Source organism: Tachypleus tridentatus, chromosome 10 (assembly GCF_004210375.1).
Source record: "Tachypleus tridentatus isolate NWPU-2018 chromosome 10, ASM421037v1, whole genome shotgun sequence".
Lineage (NCBI taxonomy): Eukaryota > Metazoa > Arthropoda > Merostomata > Xiphosura > Limulidae > Tachypleus > Tachypleus tridentatus.
The window spans coordinates 16,888,383-16,911,495 of NC_134834.1; the positions used below are offsets into that span (position 1 = coordinate 16,888,383).

At 36.3% G+C, this 23,113-nt stretch overlaps 1 protein-coding gene across 1 annotated transcript in view; it reads right to left on the reverse strand.

Moving 5' to 3' along the window:
* The window catches only part of LOC143228796 (uncharacterized), a 91,084-nt gene that overhangs the window by 15,441 nt on the left and 52,530 nt on the right, over positions 1-23,113 (reverse strand). Inside the window, exons 5-7 of the mRNA XM_076460158.1 lie at positions 21,061-21,168; positions 8,422-8,587; positions 2,939-3,383 (exon numbers count right to left, since the gene is read on the reverse strand). Coding sequence (XP_076316273.1) covers positions 2,939-3,383; positions 8,422-8,587; positions 21,061-21,168 — 719 coding nt within the window. The remainder of the gene's footprint in view (positions 1-2,938; positions 3,384-8,421; positions 8,588-21,060; positions 21,169-23,113) is intronic.

Consider the following 23,113-nt stretch of genomic DNA (forward strand, 5'->3'; position numbering starts at 1 on the left):
ACCTGTTGAATAATGTAACCAATGATACATTTGTAGTATCTCATGGATTGGTAACTGGGTAACACATACCTGTTGAATAATGTAACCCAAGATACATTTGTGGTATCTCATGGATTGGTAACTGGGTAACACATACCTGTTGAATAATGTAACCAAAGATACATTTACAGTAAATCATGGATTGGTAACTAGGTAACACATACCTGTTGAATAATGCAACCAAAGATACATTTGTGGTAAATCATGGATTGGTAACTAGGTAACACATACCTGTTGAATAATGTAACCAAAGATACATTTGTAGTAAATCATGGATTGGTAACTAGTTAACATGTACCTGTTGAATAAAGTAACCAAAAATACATTTGTAGTAAATCATGGATTGGTAACTAGGTAACACATACCTGTTGAATAATGTAACCAAAGATACATTTGTAGTAAATAATGGATTGGTAACTAGGTAACACATACCAGTTGAATAATGTAACCAAAGATACATTTGTAGTAAATCGTGGATTGGTAACTAGGTAACACATACCTGTTGAATAATGTAACCAAAGATACATTTGTAGTAAATCCTGGATTGGTAACTAGGTAACACATACCTGTTGAATAATGTAACCAAAGATACATTTGTGGTAAATCGTGGATTGGTAACTAGGTAACACATACCAGTTGAACAATGCAACCAAAGATACATTTGTGGTAAATCATGGATTGGTAACTAGGTGACACATACCTGTTGAATAATGTAACCAAAGATACATTTGTGGTAAATCATGGATTGGTAACTAGGTAATACATACCTGTTGAATAATGTAACCAAAGATACATTTGTGGTAAATCATGGATTGGTAACTAGGTAACACATACCTGTTGAATAATGCAACCAAAGATACATTTGTGGTAAATCATGGATTGGTAACTAGTTAACATGTACCTGTTGAATTATGTAACCAAAGATACATTTGTAGTAACTCATGGATTGGTAACTAGGTAACACATACCTGTTGAATAATGTAACCAAAGATACATTTACAGTAAATCATGGATTCGTAACTAGGTAACACATACCTGTTGAATAATGTAACCAAAGATACATTTGTGGTAAATCATGGATTGGTAACTAGTTAACATGTACCTGTTGAATAATGTAACCAAAGATACATTTGTAGTAACTCATGGATTGGTTACTAGGTAACACATACCTGTTGAATAATGTAACCAAAGATACATTTGTAGTAAATCCTGGATTGGTAACTAGGTAACACATACCTATTGAATAATGTAACTAAAGATACATTTGTAGTAACTCATGGATTGGTAACTAGGTAACACATACCTGTTGAATAATGTAACCAAAGATACATTTACAGTAAATCATGGATTGGTAACAAGGTAACACATACCTGTTGAATAATGTAACCAAAGATACATTTGTGGTAAATCATGGATTGGTAACTAGTTAACACATACCTGTTGAATAATGTAACCAAAGATACATTTGTAGTAACTCATGGATTGGTAACTTGGTAACACATACCTGTTGAATAATGTAACCAAAGATACATTTGTAGTAAATCCTGGATTGGTAACTAGGTAACACATACCTGTTGAATAATGTAACCAAAGATACACTTGTAGTAAATCATGGATTGGTAACTAGGTAACACATACCAGTTGAATAATGCAACCAAAGATACATTTGTAGTAAATCATGGATTGGTAACTAGGTAACACATACCTGTTGAATAATGTAACCAAAGATACATTTGTAGTAACTCATGGATTGGTAACTAGGTAACACATACCTGTTGAATAATGTAACCAAAGATACATTTACAGTAAATCATGGATTGGTAACTAGGTAACACATACCTGTTGAATAATGTAACCAAAGATACATTTGTGGTAAATCATGGATTGGTAACTAGGTAACACATACCAGTTGAATAATGCAACCAAAAATACATTTGTAGTAAATCATGGTTTGGTTAGTATGTAACACATACCTGTTGAATAATGTAACCAAAGATACATTTACAGTAAATTACATATCACTATAAGTGTAGTTAGATAACACAACCGCAGATACATTTGTAGCTGATAATGTATCAACAAAACTGCAACCAGACAACAAAAATATTTGTTCTAATCCTTGGAACAGCCTAACTATATCTAGCCAACAAAATAGACGCTGCAGACAATCATGTAGTAGCGTTGGAATTATTATCTGGTTATTTGGTTATGATGTAACATGAAGTAGCTAGTAATTAATGTTTTTCATCTACATTACCATTTAAATTAACTCACATTAAGGAGTAGAAATGACAAATTATAATAAATCTGTACAGTGGTATGTTGTTTATCACGCTTAAGTCCGGTGTTCGATCCCCGCAGTGGGCACATCACTGATAGTTAATTTTTAGCATGACCCGGAATGGCCAGGTGGGTTAAGGCACTCGACTCATAATCCTAATGTCGCGGATTCGAATCTCCGTCACATCAAACATGCTCGCCCTTTCAGCCGTGGAGGCGATATAATGTGACGGTCAATCCCACTATTCGTTGGTAAAAGAGTAGCCCAAGAGTTGGCGGTGGGTGTTGATGGCTCGCTGCCTTTCCTCTAGTCTTACACTGCTAAATTAGGGACGGCTAGAGCAAATAGTCCTCGAGTAGCTTTGCCCGAAATGAAAAAAACAAACAAACACGCAAACCAAAGAATAAAGCTTGGGTTTACGTGTGAAGGAAACGGAAAATGATTTATCACAGATTTTATAATTAAAACAAACAAACATCTTCTCCAGCTTTGCGCTTAGCAGCAAAGCAATCGAATCAATTATTACTTAAGTACACGGAAATAACGTGCAACTGAATGCATACTTTAAACGATACAATGTAACATTTTAATATCTTGTAATAATGAAACGTAACTCACCCTGTTCGATCGAAATCTCGCTTTAATTCTCCTGTTTTGTGAGAACCAGAATTTATTTTTTTCAGAACTGTCACTCTATCAGCAGAGAAGATGAACTGTTCGGAATTCGAAACGCAGTTTTTCTGATACTTATCTATAGTTTCTGAGCCAGAGGTCTGTGCACTGGAATCACTATCCTTGGCAGAATTGTTACCGTCGGAATCGTTGCGAAATTCATCGCTGTTCTTCGTGTACCTTTCGAGAGATCCTCGTCTGCTGTCGTTGTTGTTTCGGTCTAAGTCGATAACGCTACGGACTTCTTCTTCTAGCTGTTCTTTATTTGTGTTTTCCTTGCTACTGGTTCCTGCTACACCTGCAATTTCATCGCAGGATATTTCGTTAACTTGCTCGTCTTCCTCTGAGTGGTCTGAGCTTTGGACCAGAGGAGTAAGTCTCAGAAACGAATCTGAAACAAAGCAGAGAATCACAATCAGCGACCTCTATCTTTATAGTTTTCACAGATCATCATACAGTTAGTTCAGGTTAGTCCATATTAAGATGTTTCATATGATACTAATTGATGCTCCGATTAGTTCAACTCACGGGGAAAATATAGGGAGGGGCCCCGGAATATAAGGGATCATATCCAAATTTCGAACCCCTTATGTTACTTCCCGTGCCATAAAGTGCATACCAACCTTCGTGACACAGAGATTCTTGTGGGTTGGGGAACCCCTTATGTTACTTTCCCGTGCCCTAAAAGTACATACCGACCTTTGTGACACAGAGAGATTCTTGTGGGTTGGGTAAAGAATATATACGTGGTAGTTGTTTGAAAGTAAGCAGAAAACAACACAATGAGCTATCTGTGCTCTTCCCACAACGAAACCCGGTGTCCAGCATTGTAAGGCTGTATGCATACTGTATCTCAGAACGGCTGTTATGGGTATTAACACTTTTATTAATAAGGAAAGAACAGCGTTTCGATCTTTCTAGGTCATTTTCAGGTTAACAAAGAAAGAATTTGAATGTGACAGTTGACGGAAATGTGTCTTAAGTACGAGAGTATAAACAGGTACGGGATTGTAGAGGGAGTTGCAGGTGGATGTTAGGTTATTAATTAGTATATGCTAATATTTTATTTCAAGTGGGTTTCTCGTCATCAAGGATTACTGTAGACATGCTGCTGTGCCACCGGGGAGCATTAGTGAAGTAAGCATAATAGTAGTTGTTTTAAAGTGTTCGACGAAAAATAATTTGTAACTGATTAAAAAAACAAAAAAATATTCATGATCAATTCTTGTTCAAGTCAAACATAAAACCCGAAGAGCTTTGGTTTTTATTTTTTCACTTTATGTTTTAAATTTTGTTTAATCGGTGCGATTTACCCACTTCTGATTTCTTAAAATTATTTTATAAATTCCTACATAGTTTTATAAACAGTTCCACGGGGTCTGGCATGGCCAGGTGGGTTAAAGCGTTCGACTAGTAATCTGAGAATCGCGGGTTCGAATCCCCGTCGTACCAATCGTGCTCCCCTTTTCAGCCGTTGGGGGGTTATAATGGGATGGTCAATCCCACTCTTCGTTGGTAAAATAGTAGCCCAAGAGTCGGCGGTGGGTGATGATGACTAGCTGCTTTCCCTCTAGCCTTACACTGCTAAAGTAGGGACGGCTAGCGCAGATAGCCCTCGAGTAGCCAAGCGCGAAATTAAAAATACAAAACGAATATGTATAAATACATACGTGTGTGAGTTGCGTTCTGGTTCTATTCATTCACACTTGAGTAGAGCTTCAATCAAGAGTATCGCAAAAACAGTTTTGGTTACTACGGAAACAGAAGTCCTTAACTCAAGCCTCGCGCTAGTACAGCGGTATGTCTCCGGATTTACAGCGCTAAAATCAGGGGTTCGATACCCCTCGGTGGGCTCAGCAGATAGCGCGATGTGGCTTTGCTCTGAGAAAACACAACCTTAACTCAAACTTCATTGTCATTTCTAGCTTTCAACAAACCTACTAGTTTTTCCAATTGTTGTTAGATGGTTCGGGCGCTCGACTCGCAATCCGAGAGTCGCGGGTACGAATCTCCGTCACACCAAACGTGCTCACCCTTTTAGCCGCAGAGGCGTTATATTATGACGACGAATCATACTATTCGTTTGCAAAAGAGTAGCCCAAGAGATGGCGGTGGGTGATGATGACTAGCTGCCTTCGCTCTAGTCCTACACTGGTAAATCAGAGACGACTAGCACAGATAGCATTCGTGTCGCTTTGCACGAAATTCGAACCAAAATTTATATTTTCAAAGCCTACAGCTTGAGACTGTAACAAACTAGTGTGGGAATAAATAGTGTAGTTTGTTTACGTTTATAGGCTTAAAAATACAATATCTCCAGTTTGATTCAACTTATAACTTTAGTTTCTTGTGTTCTCTAATCTCCTTTTATATATTAACAGTTTCTAATTATCATGTTTCTTAAAGTTGTTTACGTCCATTTATGGACAATAAACGTTAACCTACATACATGCAGTTGAATGTTACACGTTTTCCATTAGTTTGTTGTTGCCTCGGTTTCTTCTCTCACCTAACCAATATTTACTGAACCAGTTGGTTTTGTCTTTAACAAGTGAAATAGAATAAATCACCTGTCACAAGAGCAGAGAATTCTACCATGGTAATCACCTAATACTAGAAATCTCACTGAAAAAGTCACAGAAAACATAACAGTGAACTCGAATCCTCAACGTGAAGGTTTGTTTGTTTCGATTTTCGTGCAAAGCTACACGAGGGCTATCTGTGCTAGTTGTCCCTAATATAGCCATGTAAGATTAGAGGGAAGGCATCTAGTCATGACCACCCACCGCCAACTCTTGGGCTACTCTTTTACCAACGAATAGTGGGATTGACAGTCTCGTTATAACGCCCCACCCCTAAAAGAGCAAGCATGTTTGGTGTAACAGGGATACAAGCCCGCGACCCTCAGATAACGACTCGAGCGCCCTAACTAGCTGGCTATACCGAACCCACAGCGTTACATTTTCCAGTTAATAATCTGTAATATTGCACAATTTATTTTTCAGTTAATACACATTAATTAAACACCGGATTTATTTTTTTCAATGGGGAACCTGAAGATCTCATAGAGGGCACTACTATCCAGGTATCAGTAAAATATTCGTAGCCATGTTTTCTGTACATAAAAATATAATCAATAATAATAAGGCTGCTGGAAACAGTGTTATAAACATACGCCTTATTTACTCTAATAACATAAAGCGTTTGCTATTAGTATAGCAGTATTTATATAGCTTCCACATTTCTGCGAAGTTTGGGTGGCTTTCAAGAGAAACTTGGTCAATAGTGGTTAAAAAAACTGATAAAATATCTCCTTCTCTTTCAAGAACCAACGTAAAAATAGTTCTATGACCTGCGGAGAAGTTTTCTTTAGTAGATTTGCCCAGTATTCATGGGCGTAGATCCTGGGGGGAAGGGGGATACATCCTCCCCTTCATTTTAGGTGGGGGGTATGGTGCATACAATCATCCCCCCTACAGTTTGGTCTGTTGAATTGTTTTATTGCATCACAGGCCTACAAATTGTGTGTTTGTTCTTGTGATTCTTGTGTTCTTACCAATCGAATTACATAATTAGGCCTAGATGTAGGCTTTTTCAGTAGCTGAAATGTACATCTTTAATATAGGCGTGCTTCTAAGCTTTTCGATCTAAGCGATAGATCGTATCAGTCAGTAGGCCTAAGCATACATGTAAGTATTGTGGCAACAAAATTACTCTGTGATTGTATGTTTACAGCTTTCAGGTTCACGTAATCAGAAATTACCAATTTGCAAATTGAACAGTCCACATAAGTGGTTGTAAAAATCATCCCCCCATCGGGCGTAAAAAATCTACGCCCCTGCCAGTATTAAATATAATATTCACAGACATTTTTTTGTTTTTATCTGTGGACTCGTGAAAAAAAAATAATATAAATCAGAAATAGATAAATTCATGGTAAATATTTAGTGTATGTTTTCGTTGTATTATTTGTTAACGTGATTAGAGTTAGCATTTATTCTCGTTAACAAATAACACGAAGAAAATGGAAACTAAAGTATAATAGTTTATCGTGAATCCTTGATACATTATCTATCAAATATTATCTGACAGAATAGAACATTCCTGTTTTTTGTTTTGTTGTTCTCATTTTTTGTGCGGAAGAATTTTGAGATCAGACTGTTATGAGTCATATTTAAATAGCTGTTGGTGAGAAAACGCAGTTCACGAGGGACAACACATAAATTACCATTCAAACGTGAACAAGTCCCGCGAAATTTCTATTTCTTACATGATACATACCTTAGATAACGTTCGATACCTGTTTTTCTTTCATTTGTTTGTTCCGAATTTGAATCTATTCAAAATATGTCTCCATTAGACGTCGCTAGTTCTGAACTGATAAACTAGAGCGAAGGAAAACAGTCAACAGTAAACAATTCTAACTCCTGAACGACTCCAAAGGAACAGTGGAATCTGACTGTCACTCCTATAAGAACCATGAATCCTCACATACATAATACAACATGTTAACTATCTGATTACGGTCTTCATATTCATATTTCAACATGGTGACCATCAGAATACAGCCTTCATATGCCGAGTACAACATGTTGACCCTGGCCCATCTGTTTTTTAGTCAAGGGTTTATATCCTTAAAAAACTGTTTGTACTAAACGCTTTCAAAGACAAAACGGATATCAAAGTACCCAAAGGTAATTATAACGCTCGCTTGATGAAATTGTATTTACTATAAATAAAAGTAATCAGTAGAGGGCGCTTCAGCATAAATAATAACCCTTTGTTATTTGTTATTCTTGTTGTTTTTATAAAGGCATATACAAAAATTAAATTTATCACGTTTATGTGGTACTTTTAAAAGTTCTACGAACTTAAATGCGAGATAAAAACGTTCATAAAATAAAATACGGGAAGCACGACAGAAAAACTTGACAATTTAAGTTTACTAAAGGAAATGAATGTAATTATACATATAACTAACTGTTAGTATCCTCAACATTAATACTGCTGTAATCTGTTCTATGAAGTCAAAAGACACACGAAGTATTCATGTGACATGAATAACACTATAAGATATTAATATACTAGTTCCAATCTATAGACTTAAACAGCTTTGCATTTCAATGTTGCAGGAGACTTAAAGCGCCCCTAGTGGCACGATGGTATGTCTACGGGCTTATATTTTTGTGCATAAAAAAATGAAAACTCATATTTTCAAGCCATAACAGACTCGCTCCAGTTTATCCCGAACACTTTACAAACACACAGTTGTCTCTAATGAAATTCTCTCGGGAAAGGTGGATTATTTGTATGGGAAAGAGGGACCTATCAGTAAAGGTCACGAACTTTCAGGTCAGGAAGCGTCCTGAGTTCACATTAGTATTCAAGTTCCGAACTTGATGATAAAAAAAAATTAAAACCACAATCACCTTTCTCTGGCTTATCCACCCAAAGATTCCCTGCAGTCGATAACAAAGATGGTGATTTCTGGACACTGGGCTTACTTGGAAGCTGAAGTGAACGAGTCCTAAATATTTTAGTTTTGCCCTCAGCATTCTGGGCTCTTCTGATCATGGCCTGCATTTCTTGGTCGCTCTAAGAAAGGAAAAAAAAAGCATTTTGGTTTTGTTAAGTTCTGTGCATCAGCTTTCATCTTACCGACTTATTCTATGTCGCTCACTTCTGCCTTGTTCCAACAGTCAGTGTAAATAAAACGTTAGGGAACAAAAAGTGCACGAAATCCCACATTTTCTACGTATAAGAGATCGCTGATCCCAGTGGTAATTACCATAATCACGGTATTTATCTTTTCTTTTATTCGTGTGGCATGAGAACAACCGATCCACGAGCAGTTTGATGTACAACGAAGTTAGGAAAATTAGGGTTAACGAAGAGAAATCACAAACACTGTCCGCTGTTGAAGTTTACACAAGAATATGTTTGTGTGTGTGGTTCAGTAATGCTAAACTTTACTTTCTAAGATTTACCAGGCGTGAGACAGGTAATTTACATTTATGTCATGGAAAATCGTTAACTTCTATAAATTATTCATGTTCTATAGCGCGGACTTTCATTTTCCAATCACATAATCTGACAGAAGCGATACAACCAAACGCTACCTGCTCTACAATGATCATGTTTGGTCGACCCTTCCTGCTTGTAACCAAGTTCAATTTCTCTACACATTTATAGTATGCATCACGACTTCTTTTTAGTTGCCATAGCAACAAAATTGAGATAGCTGGATTATTCTAAAGGTAACACAGCAAAGATACTTATTTTTTAACTAAATAAACTGAGTTGGGATTATTTACTTTTTGTTTTTTTACTATCCTTGTCACAGAAGCCGGTATTTTATTTCCTGAAGTAAACCGAACCGTAACAACTCGTCTTTTGTTTCCTAAAGTAAATCAAGTTGTAATAACTCAGCAAGCTGTAACATCTTGTTTTTGGTTTCTAAAGTAAACCAAGCCGTAACAACTCGTCTTTTGTTTCCTAAGTAAACCAAGCTGTAATAACTCAACTCGTCTTTTGTTTCGTAACGGCTTGGTTTACTTAGGAAACAAAAGACGAGTTCTTACGGCGTGGTTTACTTTAGAAACAAAAAACGATATGTTACAGCTTGTTGAGTTGTTACGGCTTGGTTTACTTTAGGAAACAAAATACGAGTTATTACAGCTTGGTTTACTTTAGGAAACAAAAGACTAGTTGTTACAACTTGATTTACTTTAGGAAACAAAAGACGAGTTGTTACAGCTTGGTTTACTTAGGAAACAAAAGACGAGTTGTTACAGTTTGGTTTACTTAGGAAACAAAATACGAGTTGTTACAGCTTGGTTTACTTAGGAAACAAAATACGAGTTGTTACAGCTTGGTTTACTTTAGGAAACAAAAGACGAGTTGTTACAGTTTGGTTTACTTAGGAAACAAAATACGAGTTGTTACAGTTTGGTTTACTTAGGAAACAAAATACGAGTTGTTACAGCTTGGTTTACTTTAGGAAACAAAAGACGAGTTGTTACAGCTTGGTTTACTTTAGGAAACAAAATACGAGTTGTTACAGCTTGGTTTACTTTAGGAAACAAAATACGAGTTGTTACACCTTGGTTTACTTTAGGAAACAAAATACGAGTTGTTACGGCTTGGTTAGTTGTTACAGCTTGGTTTACTTTAGGAAACAAAAGACGAGTTGTTACAGCTTGGTTAGTTGTTACAGCTTGGTTTACTTAGGAAACAAAAGACGAGATGTTACAGCTTGGTTAGTTGTTACGGCTTGGTTTACTTTAGGAAACAAAAGACGAGTTGTTACAGCTTGGTTTACTTTAGGAAACAAAATACGAGTTGTTACAGCTTGGTTTACTTTAGGAAACAAAATACGAGTTGTTACAGCTTGGTTTACTTAGGAAACAAAAGACGAGATGTTACAGCTTGGTTAGTTGTTACGGCTTGGTTTACTTAGGAAACAAAAGACGAGTTGTTACAGCTTGGTTTACTTAGGAAACAAAAGACGAGATGTTACAGCTTGGTTTACTTTAGGAAACAAAACACGAGTTGTTACAGCTTGGTTTACTTTAGGAAACAAAATACGAGTTGTTACAGCTTGGTTTACTTTAGGAAACAAAATACGAGTTGTTACACCTTGGTTTACTTTAGGAAACAAAATATGAGTTGTTACGGCTTGGTTAGTTGTTACAGCTTGGTTTACTTTAGGAAACAAAAGACGAGTTGTTACAGCTTGGTTAGTTGTTACAGCTTGGTTTACTTAGGAAACAAAAGACGAGATGTTACAGCTTGGTTAGTTGTTACAGCTTGGTTTACTTAGGAAACAAAAGACGAGATGTTACAGCTTGGTTAGTTGTTACAGCTTGGTTTACTTAGGAAACAAAAGACGAGTTGTTACAGCTTGGTTAGTTGTTACAGCTTGGTTTACTTAGGAAACAAAAGACGAGATGTTACAGCTTTGTTAGTTGTTACAGCTTGGTTTACTTAGGAAACAAAAGACGAGATGTTACAGCTTGGTTAGTTGTTACGGCTTGGTTTACTTTAGGAAACAAAAGACGAGTTGTTACGGCTTGGTTTACTTTAGGAAACAAAATACGAGATATTACAGCTTGGTTTACTTTAGGAAACAAAAGACGAGTTGTTACGGCTTGGTTTACTTTAGGAAACAAAAGACGAGTTGTTACAGCTTGGTTTACTTTAGGAAACAAAATACGAGATATTACAGCTTGGTTTACTTTAGGAAACAAAAGACGAGTTGTTACAGCTTGGTTTACTTAGGAAACAAAAGACGAGTTGTTACAGTTTGGTTTACTTTAGGAAACAAAAGACGAGATGTTACAGCTTGGTTTACTTTAGGAAACAAAAGACGAGTTGTTACAGTTTGGTTAGTTGTTACAGTTTGGTTTACTTTAGGAAACAAAAGACGAGTTGTTACAGTTTGGTTAGTTGTTACAGCTTGGTTTACTTTAGGAAACAAAAGACGAGTTGTTACAACAGGTTGGTTGTTACAGCTTGGTTTACTTAGGAAACAAAAGATGAGATGTTACAGCTTGGTTAGTTGTTACAGCTTGGTTTACTTTAGGAAACAAAAGACGAGTTGTTACAGCTTGGTTAGTTGTTACAGCTTGGTTTACTTTAGGAAACAAAAGACGAGTTGTTACAGCTTGGTTAGTTGTTACAGCTTGGTTTACTTAGGAAACAAAAGACGAGATGTTACAGCTTGGTTAGTTGTTACGGCTTGATTTACTTTAGGAAACAAAAGACGAGTTGTTACGGCTTGGTTTACTTTAGGAAACAAAATACGAGATATTACAGCTTGGTTTACTTTAGGAAACAAAAGACTAGTTGTTACAACTTGATTTACTTTAGGAAACAAAAGACGAGTTGTTACAGCTTGGTTTACTTAGGAAACAAAAGACGAGTTGTTACAGTTTGGTTTACTTTAGGAAACAGAATACGAGTTGTTACAGTTTGGTTTACTTTAGGAAACAAAAGACGAGTTGTTACAGCTTGGTTTACTTAGGAAACAAAATACGAGTTGTTACAGCTTGGTTAGTTGTTACAGCTTGGTTTACTTTAGGAAACAAAAGACGAGATGTTACAGCTTGGTTTACTTAGGAAACAAAAGATGAGATGTTACAGCTTGGTTAGTTGTTACGGCTTGGTTTACTTTAGGAAACAAAAGACGAGTTGTTACAGCTTGGTTAGTTGTTACAGCTTGGTTTACTTAGGAAACAAAAGACGAGATGTTACAGCTTGGTTAGTTGTTACGGCTTGGTTTACTTTAGGAAACAAAAGACGAGTTGTTACGGCTTGGTTTACTTTAGGAAACAAAATACGAGATATTACAGCTTGGTTTACTTTAGGAAACAAAAGACTAGTTGTTACAACTTGATTTACTTTAGGAAACAAAAGACTAGTTGTTACAGCTTGGTTTACTTAGGAAACAAAAGACGAGATGTTACAGCTTGGTTTACTTAGGAAACAAAAGACGAGATGTTACAGCTTTGTTAGTTGTTACAGCTTGGTTTACTTAGGAAACAAAAGACGAGTTGTTACAGCTTGGTTTACTTAGGAAACAAAAGACGAGATGTTACAGCTTGGTTAGTTGTTACGGCTTGGTTTACTTAGGAAACAAAGACGAGTTGTTACAGCTTGGTTTACTTAGGAAACAAAAGACGAGATGTTACAGCTTGGTTAGTTGTTACAGCTTGGTTTACTTTAGGAAACAAAAGACGAGTTGTTACAGCTTGGTTTACTTAGGAAACAAAAGACGAGATGTTACAGCTTGGTTAGTTGTTACGGCTTGGTTTACTTTAGGAAACAAAAGACGAGTTGTTACAGCTTGGTTAGTTGTTACGGCTTGGTTTACTTAGGAAACAAAAGACGAGATGTTACAGCTTTGTTAGTTGTTACAGCTTGGTTTACTTAGGAAACAAAAGACGAGATGTTACAGCTTTGTTAGTTGTTACGGCTTGGTTTACTTTAGGAAACAAAAGACGAGTTGTTACAGCTTGGTTTACTTAGGAAACAAAAGACGAGATGTTACAGCTTTGTTAGTTGTTACAGCTTGGTTTACTTAGGAAACAAAAGACGAGATGTTACAGCTTGGTTAGTTGTTACGGCTTGGTTTACTTTAGGAAACAAAAGACTAGTTGTTACAACTTGATTTACTTTAGGAAACAAAAGACGAGTTGTTACAGCTTGGTTTACTTAGGAAACAAAAGACGAGATGTTACAGCTTGGTCAGTTGTTACAGCTTGGTTTACTTTAGGAAACAAAATACGAGTTATTACAGCTTGGTTTACTTTAGGAAACAAAAGACTAGTTGTTACAACTTGATTTACTTTAGGAAACAAAAGACGAGTTGTTACAGCTTGGTTTACTTAGGAAACAAAAGACGAGATGTTACAGCTTGGTTAGTTGTTACGGCTTGGTTTACTTAGGAAACAAAAGACGAGATGTTACAGCTTTGTTAGTTGTTACAGCTTGGTTTACTTAGGAAACAAAAGACGAGATGTTACAGCTTTGTTAGTTGTTACAGCTTGGTTTACTTAGGAAACAAAAGACGAGATGTTACAGCTTTGTTAGTTGTTACAGCTTGGTTTACTTAGGAAACAAAAGACGAGATGTTACAAGCTTAGTTAGTTGTTCAGCTTGGTTTACTTTAGGAAACAAAAGACGAGTTGTTACGGCTTGGTTTACTTTAGGAAACAAAATACGAGTTGTTACACCTTGGTTTACTTTAGAAACAAAAGACTAGTTGTTACAACTTGATTTACCTTTAGGAAACAAAAGACGAGTTGTTACAGCTTGGTTTACTTAGGAAACAAAAGACGAGATGTTACAGCTTGGTCAGTTGTTACAGCTTGGTTTACTTAGGAAACAAAAGACGAGATGTTACAGCTTGGTTAGTTGTTACGGCTTGGTTTACTTTAGGAAACAAAAGACGAGATGTTACAGCTTGGTTAGTTGTTACGGCTTGGTTTACTTAGGAAACAAAAGACGAGATGTTACAGCTTTGTTAGTTGTTACAGCTTGGTTTACTTAGGAAACAAAAGACGAGATGTTACAGCTTTGTTAGTTGTTACAGCTTGGTTTACTTAGGAAACAAAAGACGAGATGTTACAGCTTGGTTAGTTGTTACGGCTTGGTTTACTTTAGGAAACAAAAGACGAGATGTTACAGCTTGGTTAGTTGTTACGGCTTGGTTTACTTTAGGAAACAAAAGACGAGTTGTTACGGCTTGGTTTACTTTAGGAAACAAAATACGAGTTGTTACACCTTGGTTTACTTTAGGAAACAAAAGACGAGTTGTTACAGTTTGGTTTACTTTAGGAAACAAAAGACTAGTTGTTACAACTTGATTTACTTTAGGAAATAAAAGACGAGATGTTACAGCTTGGTTTACTTAGGAAACAAAAGATGAGATGTTACAGCTTGGTTAGTTGTTACAGCTTGGTTTACTTAGGAAACAAAAGACGAGTTGTTACAGCTTGGTTAGTTGTTACGGCTTGGTTTACTTTAGGAAACAAAAGACGAGATGTTACAGCTTGGTTAGTTGTTACAGCTTGGTTTACTTAGGAAACAAAAGACGAGATGTTACAGCTTGGTTAGTTGTTACAGCTTGGTTTACTTTAGGAAACAAAAGACGAGTTGTTACGGCTTGGTTTATTTAGGAAACAAAAGACGAGATGTTACAGCTTGGTTAGTTGTTACAGCTTGGTTTACTTAGGAAACAAAAGACGAGATGTTACAGCTTGGTTAGTTGTTACGGCTTGGTTTACTTTAGGAAACAAAAGACGAGTTGTTACGGCTTGGTTTACTTTAGGAAACAAAATACGAGTTGTTACACCTTGGTTTACTTTAGGAAACAAAAGACGAGTTGTTACAGTTTGGTTTACTTTAGGAAACAAAAGACTAGTTGTTACAACTTGATTTACTTTAGGAAACAAAAGACGAGTTGTTACAGTTTGGTTTACTTTAGGAAACAAAAGACGAGTTGTTACAGTTTGGTTTACTTTAGGAAACAAAAGACGAGTTGTTACAGCTTGGTTTACTTAGGAAACAAAAGATGAGATGTTACAGCTTGGTTAGTTGTTACAGCTTGGTTTACTTAGGAAACAAAAGACGAGTTGTTACAGCTTGGTTAGTTGTTACGGCTTGGTTTACTTTAGGAAACAAAAGACGAGTTGTTACGGCTTGGTTTACTTAGGAAACAAAAGACGAGATGTTACAGCGGTTAGTTGTTACAGCTTGGTTTACTTAGGAAACAAAAGACGAGATGTTACAGCTTGGTTAGTTGTTACAGCTTGGTTTACTTTAGGAAACAAAAGACGAGTTGTTACGGCTTGGTTTACTTAGGAAACAAAAGACGAGATGTTACAGCTTGGTTAGTTGTTACAGCTTGGTTTACTTAGGAAACAAAAGACGAGATGTTACAGCTTGGTTAGTTGTTACGGCTTGGTTTACTTTAGGAAACAAAAGACGAGTTGTTACGGCTTGGTTTACTTTAGGAAACAAAATACGAGTTGTTACACCTTGGTTTACTTTAGGAAACAAAAGACGAGTTGTTACAGTTTGGTTTACTTTAGGAAACAAAAGACTAGTTGTTACAACTTGATTTACTTTAGGAAACAAAAGACGAGTTGTTACAGTTTGGTTTACTTTAGGAAACAAAAGACTAGTTGTTACAACTTGATTTACTTTAGGAAACAAAAGACGAGTTGTTACAGTTTGGTTTACTTTAGGAAACAAAAGACGAGTTGTTACAGTTTGGTTTACTTTAGGAAACAAAATACGAGTTGTTACAGTTTGGTTTACTTTAGGAAACAAAAGACGAGTTGTTACAGTTTGGTTTACTTTAGGAAACAAAAGACGAGTTGTTACAGTTTGGTTTACTTTAGGAAACAAAATACGAGTTGTTACAGTTTGGTTTACTTTAGGAAACAAAAGACGAGTTGTTACACCTTGGTTTACTTTAGGAAACAAAAGACTAGTTGTTACAACTTGATTTACTTTAGGAAACAAAAGACGAGTTGTTACAGTTTGGTTTACTTTAGGAAACAAAAGACGAGTTGTTACAGTTTGGTTTACTTTAGGAAACAAAATACGAGTTGTTACAGTTTGGTTTACTTTAGGAAACAAAAGACGAGTTGTTACACCTTGGTTTACTTTAGGAAACAAAAGACTAGTTGTTACAACTTGATTTACTTTAGGAAATAAAAGACGAGTTGTTACAGCTTGGTTTACTTAGGAAACAAAAGACGAGATGTTACAGCTTTGTTAGTTGTTACGGCTTGGTTTACTTTAGGAAACAAAAGACGAGTTGTTACGGCTTGGTTTACTTTAGGAAACAAAAGACGAGTTGTTACGGCTTGGTTTACTTTAGGAAACAAAAGACTAGTTGTTACAACTTGATTTACTTTAGGAAATAAAAGACGAGTTGTTACAGCTTGGTTTACTTAGGAAACAAAAGACGAGTTGTTACAGCTTGGTTTACTTAGGAAACAAAAGATGAGATGTTACAGCTTAGTTAGTTGTTACAGCTTGGTTTACTTTAGGAAACAAAAGACGAGTTGTTACGGCTTGGTTTACTTTAGGAAACAAAATACGAGATATTACAGCTTGGTTTACTTTAGGAAACAAAAGACTAGTTGTTACAACTTGATTTACTTTAGGAAACAAAAGACGAGTTGTTACAGCTTGGTTTACTTAGGAAACAAAAGACGAGATGTTACAGCTTTGTTAGTTGTTACGGCTTGGTTTACTTTAGGAAACAAAAGACGAGTTGTTACAGCTTGGTTTACTTAGGAAACAAAAGACGAGATGTTACAGCTCGGTTTACTTAGGAAACAAAAGACGAGTTGTTACAGCGGTTTACTTAGGAAACAAAAGACGAGATGTTACAGCTTTGTTAGTTGTTACGGCTTGGTTTACTTTAGGAAACAAAAGACGAGTTGTTACAGCTTGGTTTATTTAGGAAACAAAAGACGAGATGTTACAGCTTGGTTAGTTGTTACGGCTTGGTTTACTTTAGGAAACAAAAGACGAGTTGTTACAGCTTGGTTTACTTTAGGAAACAAAAGACGAGTTGTTACAGCTTGGTTTACTTAGGAAACAAAAGACGAGTTGTTACAGCTTGGTTTACTTAGGAAACAAAAGACGAGATGTTACAGCTTTGTTAGTTGTTACGGCTTGGTTTACTTTAGGAAACAAAAGACGAGTTGTTACAGCTTGGTTTACTTAGGAAACAAAAGACGAGATGTTACAGCTTGGTTAGTTGTTACGGCTTGGTTTACTTTAGGAAACAAAAGACGAGTTGTTACAGCTTGGTTTACTTTAGGAAACAAAAGACGAGTTGTTACAGTTTGGTTAGTTGTTACAGCTTGGTTTACTTAGGAAACAAAAGACGAGTTGTTACAGCTTGGTTAGTTGTTACGGCTTGGTTTACTTTAGGAAACAAAAGACGAGTTGTTACGGCTTGGTTTACTTAGGAAACAAAAGATGAGATGTTACAGCTTGGTTAGTTGTTACGGCTTGGTTTACTTAGGAAACAAAAGACGAGTTGTTACAGCTTGGTTAGTTGTTACAGCTTGGTTTACTTTAGGAAACAAAAGATGAGATGTTACAGCTTGGTTAGTTGTTACAGCTTGGTTTACTTTAGGAAACAAAAGACGAGTTGTTACAGCTTGGTTAGTTGTTACAGCTTGGTTTACTTAGGAAACAAAAGATGAGATGTTACAGCTTGGTTAGTTGTTACAGCTTGGTTTACTTAGGAAACAAAAGACGAGATGTTACAGCTTGGTTAGTTGTTACAGCTTGGTTTACTTAGGAAACAAAAGATGAGATGTTACAGCTTGGTTAGTTGTTACAGCTTGGTTTACTTAGGAAACAAAAGATGAGATGTTACAGCTTGGTTTACTTTAGGAAACAAAAGATGAGATGTTACAGCTTGGTTAGTTGTTACAGCTTGGTTTACTTAGGAAACAAAAGACGAGATGTTACAGCTTGGTTAGTTGTTACAGCTTGGTTTACTTAGGAAACAAAAGATGAGATGTTACAGCTTGGTTTACTTAGGAAACAAAAGATGAGATGTTACAGCTTGGTTTACTTTAGGAAACAAAAGACGAGTTGTTACAGCTTGGTTAGTTGTTACGGCTTGGTTTACTTAGGAAACAAAAGATGAGATGTTACAGCTTGGTTAGTTGTTACAGCTTGGTTTACTTTAGGAAACAAAAGATGAGATGTTACAGCTTGGTTAGTTGTTACAGCTTGGTTTACTTAGGAAACAAAAGACGAGATGTTACAGCTTGGTTAGTTGTTACAGCTTGGTTTACTTAGGAAACAAAAGACGAGATGTTACAGCTTGGTTAGTTGTTACGGCTTGGTTTACTTTAGGAAACAAAAGACGAGTTGTTACGGCTTGGTTTACTTTAGGAAACAAAAGACGAGATGTTACAGCTTGGTTAGTTGTTACGGCTTGGTTTACTTTAGGAAACAAAAGACGAGTTGTTACGGCTTGGTTTACTTTAGGAAACAAAATACGAGATATTACAGCTTGGTTTACTTTAGGAAACAAAAGACTAGTTGTTACAACTTGATTTACTTTAGGAAACAAAAGACGAGTTGTTACAGCTTGGTTTACTTAGGAAACAAAAGACGAGATGTTACAGCTTTGTTAGTTGTTACAGCTTGGTTTACTTAGGAAACAAAAGACGAGATGTTACAGCTTGGTTTACTTTAGGAAACAAAAGATGAGATGTTACAGCTTTGTTAGTTGTTACAGCTTGGTTTACTTAGGAAACAAAAGACGAGATGTTACAGCTTGGTTTACTTAGGAAACAAAAGATGAGATGTTACAGCTTGGTTTACTTTAGGAAACAAAAGATGAGATGTTACAGCTTTGTTAGTTGTTACAGCTTGGTTTTACTTAGGAAACAAAAGACGAGATGTTACAGCTTGGTTAGTTGTTACAGCTTGGTTTACTTTAGGAAACAAAAGACGAGATGTTACAGCTTGGTTAGTTGTTACAGCTTGGTTTACTTAGGAAACAAAAGATGAGATGTTACAGCTTGGTTAGTTGTTACAGCTTGGTTTACTTAGGAAACAAAAGACGAGATGTTACAGCTTGGTTAGTTGTTACGGCTTGGTTTACTTTAGGAAACAAAAGACGAGTTGTTACACCTTGGTTTACTTTAGGAAACAAAAGACGAGTTGTTACACCTTGGTTTACTTTAGGAAACAAAAGACGAGTTGTTACGGCTTGGTTTACTTTAGGAAACAAAATACGAGTTGTTACAGTTTGGTTTACTTTAGGAAACAAAAGACTAGTTGTTACAACTTGATTTACTTTAGGAAACAAAAGACGAGTTGTTACAGCTTGGTTTACTTAGGAAACAAAAGACGAGATGTTACAGCTTTGTTAGTTGTTACAGCTTGGTTTACTTAGGAAACAAAAGACGAGATGTTACAGCTTGGTTAGTTGTTACGGCTTGGTTTACTTTAGGAAACAAAAGACTAGTTGTTACAACTTGATTTACTTTAGGAAACAAAAGACGAGTTGTTACGGCTTGGTTTACTTTAGGAAACAAAAGACGAGATGTTACAGCTTGGTTAGTTGTTACGGCTTGGTTTACTTAGGAAACAAAAGACGAGTTGTTACGGCTTGGTTTACTTTAGGAAACCAAATACGAGTTGTTACAGCTTGGTTTACTTTAGGAAACAAAAGACGAGTTGTTACGGCTTGGTTTACTTTAGGAAACAAAAGACGAGTTGTTACGGCTTGGTTTACTTTAGGAAACAAAATACGAGTTGTTACACCTTGGTTTACTTTAGGAAACAAAATACGAGTTGTTACAGCTTGGTTTACTTTAGGAAACAAAATACGAGTTGTTACAGCTTGGTTTACTTTAGGAAACAAAAGACGAGTTGTTACAGCTTGGTTTACTTTAGGAAACAAAATACGAGTTGTTACACCTTGGTTTACTTTAGGAAACAAAATACGAGTTGTTACAGCTTGGTTTACTTTAGGAAACAAAATACGAGTTGTTACAGCTTGGTTTACTTTAGGAAACAAAAGACGAGTTGTTACGGCTTGGTTTACTTTAGGAAACAAAATACGAGTTGTTACAGCTTGGTTTACTTTAGGAAACAAAGACGAGTTGTTACCTTGGTTTACTTTAGGAAACAAAATACGAGTTGTTACACCTTGGTTTACTTTAGGAAACAAAATACGAGTTGTTACAGCTTGGTTTACTTTAGGAAACAAAATACGAGTTGTTACAGCTTGGTTTACTTTAGGAAACAAAAGACGAGTTGTTACAGCTTGGTTTACTTTAGGAAACAAAAGACGAGTTGTTACGGCTTGGTTTACTTTAGGAAACAAAATACGAGTTGTTACACCTTGGTTTACTTTAGGAAACAAAATACGAGTTGTTACAGCTTGGTTTACTTTAGGAAACAAAATACGAGTTGTTACAGCTTGGTTTACTTTAGGAAACAAAAGACGAGTTGTTACGGCTTGGTTTACTTTAGGAAACAAAAGACGAGTTGTTACAGCTTGGTTTACTTTAGGAAACAAAATACGAGTTGTTACACCTTGGTTTACTTTAGGAAACAAAATACGAGTTGTTACAGCTTGGTTTACTTTAGGAAACAAAAGACGAGTTGTTACGGCTTGGTTTACTTTAGGAAACAAAATACGAGTTGTTACAGCTTGGTTTACTTTAGGAAACAAAAGACGAGTTGTTACGACTTGGTTTACTTTAGGAAACAAAATACGAGTTGTTACAGCTTGGTTTACTTTAGGAAACAAAATACGAGTTGTTACGACTTGGTTTACTTTAGGAAACAAAAGACGAGTTGTTACGGCTTGGTTTACTTTAATAAACAAAAGACGAGTTGTTACGGCTTGGTTTACTTTAATAAACAAAAGACGAGTTGTTACAGTTTGGTTTACTCGTTGAATATTAATTCTGATGCGACATGAGTAAACCACACTTACTCTGACTCCATTTAGGACAATGTCCATGTAGGTATAGTTTTATTGTCACTCTTATACTTACCGGTAGAGACTCTTTTCTTCTCTGTGATTGGTTATTTTTGGAACAAGCTGGAACGTCATCTCCTGACACCATAGATGACAAGCGTGAAAGAGCCACATCTCTATTTCGCTATATTACGTCATGGAATGTGAAAAGAAACAGAAATCATTAAAATCTACATTCATAAATAGTCCCGGATATTATCTACATTCATAAATAGTCCCGGATATTATCTACATTCATAAATAGTACCGGATATTATCTACATTCATAAATGGTACCGGATATTATCTACATTCATAAATAGTACCGGATATTAAAGTACATCAATAATGGTTATGTAATAAATTACCTTCAGATTACGAGTCGATTGCTTTAACCACCTGGTCATGCCAGGCCTGTATTGGATAACTGATAACATATGTGGAGCCATACGTCAACTTACATTTAACACTATTCATCTCCAGTTTGTTATCAGACATTCTACAGACTAAAGATTGCGACTGTCTCGTGGAAAAAATCTTACTTTAAGTCCAAACCTCAGTAAGTTCTTGCAAAGCGAAATGAAAAGCTCCATTGTACAACTTGGAATTACACTTACAAGTTTATATATATGTTCACAAGCTGTTATTGAACCAAATAAACTAGTCATCACTTTCTATTCCATTTTAGGTTATTATTCAAACGTTCTGAAATTATTAGAGTGTTCCCTTGAGACTCTATCATAATTACCATCATGCTTTCATTTGTCTAAGAGCGATGGTCATCGTGTCACAGTGAAATGAAGTCCGTAAGTTTGTTTGTTTCTTCAAGCACAAAGATACAACATAGGACATCTATGCTGTGTCATCTATAGGGACGTAATTCGAAATATAATGTTATAGACGTTTGAAATATTCGCTGAGTCACCTCCACTATAAGATATCCGCGCTTGTTTGCGAGGTTCTAAAGCCCTTTAATGTTCCCAGATACCCCAGTGTCGATCAAGCACCTCTATCGTCCCCATTTAATTCTATAGCTATTATACAAGGAGTCTTTTTCCAAATATAATCGCCTTTAAGACACCCACAGGTGGTACCTGAGTACGTGATACCCACAAGTGGTACCTGAGTATGTGATACCCCAAGTGGTACCTGAGTACGTGACAACCATAAGTGGTACCTGAGTATGTGACACCTAGAAGTTGCACCTGAGTACGTGACACCCACAAGTGGTACCTGAGTACGAGACGACCATAAGTGGTGCCTGAGTACGTGACAACCATGAGAGGTACCTGAGTGCGTAACACCCACAAGTGGTACCTGAATATGTAATATCCACATAATTAATACGTGTATGTGATTACGCACTGAAACTAACTTTTTGAAACAGTTTTTAAACGTTTAATTCCTTTTATTAAAAAATAAACTTATTTTAAAGAGTATGTATATTTACCGAAGGGATTAATCCCGAATTTTAGCCACCAGAGAGTAGGAGGTAAGGATTTTCATGATGAACGCATCTCGAAACCAGTGAATAAAGATAATCGCTCAATGTTGACATGACAAAGACGTATTACAAAAATACTTTCATTACAGACACACACACACACACATATGTATACAAGTGAAAATATTTCTCGTTCAATAAAAACTATGTAAAGCTGGCTACTAAACTTGAAGATCTTTGTTGTTTTTAATTAAGCACAAAGCTACACAGTGAGCTATCTGTGCTCTGCCCACCACGGGTATCGAAACCCGGTTTTTAGCGTGGCAAGTTTGCAGACATACCGCTGAGCCACTGGAGGGCAAAACTTGAAGAATCGTATCACGAAATAGACGGAACTTATTATTTGATCCAGCTGGTGGTCCCATAACAGAATAAAACATGGATCCCATACATTGCTGTCTTCCTCACTTTGGTGTTTAAATATAACCTCCCACTTGATCCCGTTGGTGGTCCCATAACAGAATAAAACATGGATCCCATACATTGCTGTCTTTCTCACTTTGGTGTTTAAATATAACCTCATACTTGATCCCGTTGGTGGTCCCATAGCAGAATAAAACATGGATCCCATACATTGCTGTCCTCC